At 40.7% G+C, this 4,681-nt stretch overlaps 1 protein-coding gene across 2 annotated transcripts in view; it reads right to left on the bottom strand.

Moving 5' to 3' along the window:
* Positions 1-4,467, bottom strand: part of RBBP5 (RB binding protein 5, histone lysine methyltransferase complex subunit) — a 35,787-nt gene extending 31,320 nt beyond the window's left edge. For both annotated transcript variants that reach the window (XM_024751034.1, XM_024751035.1), the window contains exon 1: positions 4,331-4,467. In XM_024751034.1, coding sequence (XP_024606802.1) covers positions 4,331-4,349 — 19 coding nt within the window. In that variant the 5' untranslated portion in view covers positions 4,350-4,467. The remainder of the gene's footprint in view (positions 1-4,330) is intronic.
* Between the last annotated feature and the right edge of the window lie 214 nt (positions 4,468-4,681).

The following is a 4,681-nucleotide window of genomic DNA, read 5'->3' as shown; positions in this document are numbered from 1 at the left end:
GGGGAGGAAGGGGGCAACGGGCGGGGTGGGGGTGGTGGTGGGATGAATTGGGAGATTGGGATTGACATGTATACACTAATATGTATAAAATGGACAACTATGGGATTGACATGTATACACTAATATGTAGAAAACGGACAACTAATAAGAACCTGCTGTATAAAAAAAATTATAAAATAAAATTCAAAACAAAAGAAGTATTCCACTTCCCTTTTGCCTATAAACTATAAAAGCCCAGAGTAGGCGCATGAAAGATATTTGTTGAGTGTTGAATGAATAACTTTGGTATTACACCATCCAGCCCAACCAAGCAGGAAACTTCTTTGCTCTTAGCACTCCACATAATGCTAAAAACCCTTTCTAGTTGCCTCATTTTTACAATCTTTGCCTTCAGTCACATTAGCTTTCCTGACACTATTCTTAAAAGCTAGTGCCACCCTCATATATTCACCTTCAGCAACGTGCCCTTCTTTTGTACATGCCTCTTTGGAACCTGAGTTTAGACTGCTTTCGGCGCAAGCACACCAGTTCCCTCAGGTGCCTCCTCCTTTTTTCCCAGTTAGGACCCTTCCTCCAAACTGCCTTTTAGCTTTCTAGGTCTTGGAATAATTTGTTCTCTAAATTGCTGAACATCCACCTCCTTAAAAACTCGGTTACCATGAACTCTAAAATTTCGTGGTCCTTTTCTCCCAGTGGAAGTATTTTTCACTTGCCAACCAATTCCTCCCTACCGTAACAGTTAGGTCCAGAGTAGCAGTTTCCATTCCACTTCCTCAATCTAACAGGTGATGACACAATCCGCAGCATTTCTTTTTAGAGAAATGCAACTTGCAGGTGGCTAAATAACTGATCTTACCACTCCCCAATCTGATGCCATCGCTACCATAATTACTATATTTCCTTGGCTCCAGTCTGGCCTCCCTCATCAATCCTTAAGAAAGCTGCTACAGCCAACTTTCTAAGCCCCAAATCTCATCATGTCACTTACCTGCTCAAAAATCTCCCTTGTTAAACAATATGCTGAACTCCTAAGTATAATTTTAAAAAGCAGTAATCTGGCCCCAACCAGTATTTTCCATTTTATCTTTGACTAACTCCGCATTAGCACCTGGGACAGAACCTTGCATAATCCACCCTAAGCACCAGCTGTAAACTGCTAACCATTTCCAGAATATATATCACATGTTCATGCCTCAGAATGTTCGCCCCTACTGTTCTCTGCACTGGTAATTACCTTCTCCATTTGTCCCTCTGGAAAAATCCTCCTCCATGTTTACTGTCTGCGTTAAATGGCACTTCCTCTATAAAGTCATCCCCAAATTCCACCGCCAACCCCAACAAGGCATAATTAATTGCTCTTTCAGCTGGATTCCCATAATGGGGTTCCCACTATTTATTGTGGTTCCATTTCATAGTTATTTGTTTATGCCCCTATCCTCCTAGTTTTATGTATTTATCCAGGGCAAAAGCTGTATCTCATTTCAGTGTTTATCAAACATTAGGAGCCAATCCACCACAATGGATAAATCATTCAGTGAGCCATACCATGAAAGTTTTTTAATAGATCAGAAGATATCAGAGGACACTGAGCATAACAACAATTAGTATCATTTTCAGAAACAGTTATATGTGTATGTATATATAATGGACTGTGATAGAAAATACATTTCTTACGATGAGCTGTAGTAAAAGTAAGTTTGAAAAACTCTTATTTAACTTTTACCTCCAACGCCTACTGCCTAATACACAGCAAGGGCTCAGAAGTGGCTGCAGAGGTAAAAGCATTTGAGTGTCCACATTAAGAATACATTATCATTCCTTTCCTTTATCTGGACAGATAAGGTTTGGTATGCTCCCACAATCACATTACTTCTGTTCCTTTCTCCTTTATATCTGTAATAATTAATTTTCTTGCTGTAAAACTCAAGTCATTCCCATAGAGATTTATATCTTTTGAATCCAGCCATTCTTCTTTTAAATTGTCTAACCTTCCAATGCTAAATATTCCTTCCTAAGTTCTACCCACATGAATCTTCTGTATCATACAAGAAAAATCTTTCCCATCTGCTCTTTCTTTCAAGGTATGAGCCTATCTATCACCTTTCCTCCATAGTTAAGTTTTTAAAAATAAACATCAACCCTTTGCCTCCAGTCCATCTCACTCATCTTCCTAAAATCATTGTAACCCAGCTTCTGTTCAAGTTGCTAAGGAGCCCCAAGTTGCCCAAGAACTAAGTAGAGTAGCCCTTTCTCAGCTCTTAGCCTCAACTGCTCTACAACTGCTTCTATGGAAGACTCCACACCAACCTGCATTCTCTTCTACCTCTACATGAATAAATATATGAAAAGCACTTGAAAATAGGTCTAGCTCATAGTTAGTACTATGTAACTGTTAGTTGATATATTATCATTTATTCCTCCTCTTATTCCCTAAATATAGATGATTGTCCAAGATTCTGTCCTCAGCAGTTTTCTTTTTTCCCCTCCCACTTTCTCCCTGGGTCTTATCATCTCCTCACAAGGTTTTGTCTAGCCCACCTGTAGGAAGGTTACAAATCTCTCTCATAAATCCAAACCCATCTCCTGAACCAGAGGCCCACACTCAACATACCCAATGCTAACTGTCTTTTCCAAATGTCCTTAAATGTTTATGAATAGCGCCATCACAGTTCCCATCATTTTTCACTTCACTCTCTTCCTCACCACCAGCACCACCACCAGTGCCACTACCACCATGATATGCAGTCAATTTTCAAACTGTCAACTCTACCTTCTCAATGTCTTTTCTTTCCATTTTCTAGTGCAGACCTTCTTTATCCCTCATCTACTCTAGCCCTCCAAATTGGCAGACTCAACTACACACTGTTGTCAGATAAATCTTTTTTTAAAAAAATCACAGCTCTGATTGAGTTACTTACCAGGTCAAAACCCTTCAATGGATCTGCCCTACTTTCCTTAAAAAGCACAGCTTTTCAGCTGGGTATTCAAAAGCCTCCAAGGAGTAGATGGTACCAATCCCATCTCTTGGCCTTCTCCTTATTCACAGTACCCACAACCTGGCCAAGCCGGAAAATACCTTTAGGACTCATCTCACTGATGTCTTAGCTCAAACGTATTCCTAATAAACACTCCTTCCAGTATCTTCATACTTCAGTCTGTCAATATTTTACCAATCTTAAATATCCACTCAAAACTCCAAATCCTCCACAGGTTTGGTTTTTTGGTTGTTTGTTTTTGTTCTTTCTTGATTACCTTTCTTCCCCTGCCCCAAAGATATTCACTCCCTCTTCCAAATGTTCTTAGCCCTTAGTAAAGACTCTTTAAGGCTGGCCATATATACACTAATATGTATAAAACAGATAGCTAATAAGAACTTACTGTATAAAAAGTAAATTTTTTTAAAAAGGGTGACCTATATTCTGCGATATAGTATAGCTATTTACATAAACACCTTATTCTCCACACTTAACAAAAAGCTCCTTAAAAGCAAAGACCATTCCTTAAATAGCTTTACAGTCTTTAAGACTGCCAGTATATCTTCTGAATCTAACTTTTTTAAAGAGAAACACAACCACTGAAAATAGCAAGTCGCTTAGTTCTTGAAAACCTCAGACATCCTTAGGCTACGATGCTAAATATTACCTAATGAAAACGACAGTTTATAGACAACTTGGGTAAAGGGTAAGGAAGAAATGAATCAGAGAGGGTGACAAAAGGAAACTGCTTTGTAGTTCACCCCTCAGTGTTTTACACACCGTCCCTGATAAAGACCTTAAATAGAAAGTCAAGGTAACTGGATTCCAGTGCCACCTCTATGCCAACTATACCATTTACTTGCTTAGTGCCTTCAAGTCAGTACCCTCTGAGCCTTTTTTAATTTATTCAATGAGGGACTTGTACTAGAAGATAAACACGTTCCCCTCCTTAGGCACCCCATGTTTCTTCAAAACTCCATGCTTCACCCAAAACCCTGACAAGTGTTCAAAGCTTTACCTCAAGCCTCACTTCCTCAGATTCCTTCCCCCAGTAACTCTGGTCCTGCCTGCTCTGGGCTACTTCAGCACCTGTGATCCTTGTAACCGAAACTAAGTCACAAACTATCTGTCCCTAACGCTTCACAATTGAACTGCAAAGTAGCCTCGGGAAAAGCAATGCATTCCGCTCAGGCAGAAGCTAGGCTTCCTCTCCCTGCTGCTGCTCCATAGCAAGGCGCCCAAAAAGATGCATCTAGAACTGTGTCCCTAATGTGGCAGCCTGAGTCCCCTCCGCCTGGGTTCCCTCCTTTCCAGGACCAAAAGGTTCTCTAAGAAGCAGCCATAGTCCTCCTCACCCAGTAACTCGAGGTTCATCCCTGAGGACTCTGGCCTTCTGGTCTCAGCTCCAGCAACGACACCTTCTCTCCCAACCGCTTCCAAAACCTGCGTCTAACTGGGAGACGCCGCAAAGAGCCTGGCACAAGCTCCGGAGACTTTCTGGTTTAGAAGACCCCACGGCTTCCGCTTTCTTCCCTCGCCTTCCTTGTTCTTTCAAGTGGGCTGTCCATGTATATGCCTAACCAAAAAGAAGAAAAAAACTCTCTCGGAATCACTTGACTGTGATATTTTTTAATGGATAAAAATGCTATCGTCACTCAGGTTTTTTTTAAAAGTGCAAGAATTTGGGGCTGTTTTCTCTCGGATCA

The sequence above is a fragment of the Neophocaena asiaeorientalis genome, unplaced genomic scaffold, assembly GCF_003031525.2.
Source record: "Neophocaena asiaeorientalis asiaeorientalis breed wild unplaced genomic scaffold, Neophocaena_asiaeorientalis_V1.1 scaffold67, whole genome shotgun sequence".
In the NCBI taxonomy this organism is placed as follows: domain Eukaryota; kingdom Metazoa; phylum Chordata; class Mammalia; order Artiodactyla; family Phocoenidae; genus Neophocaena; species Neophocaena asiaeorientalis.
This window is presented reverse-complemented; position numbering and strand designations above follow the sequence as displayed.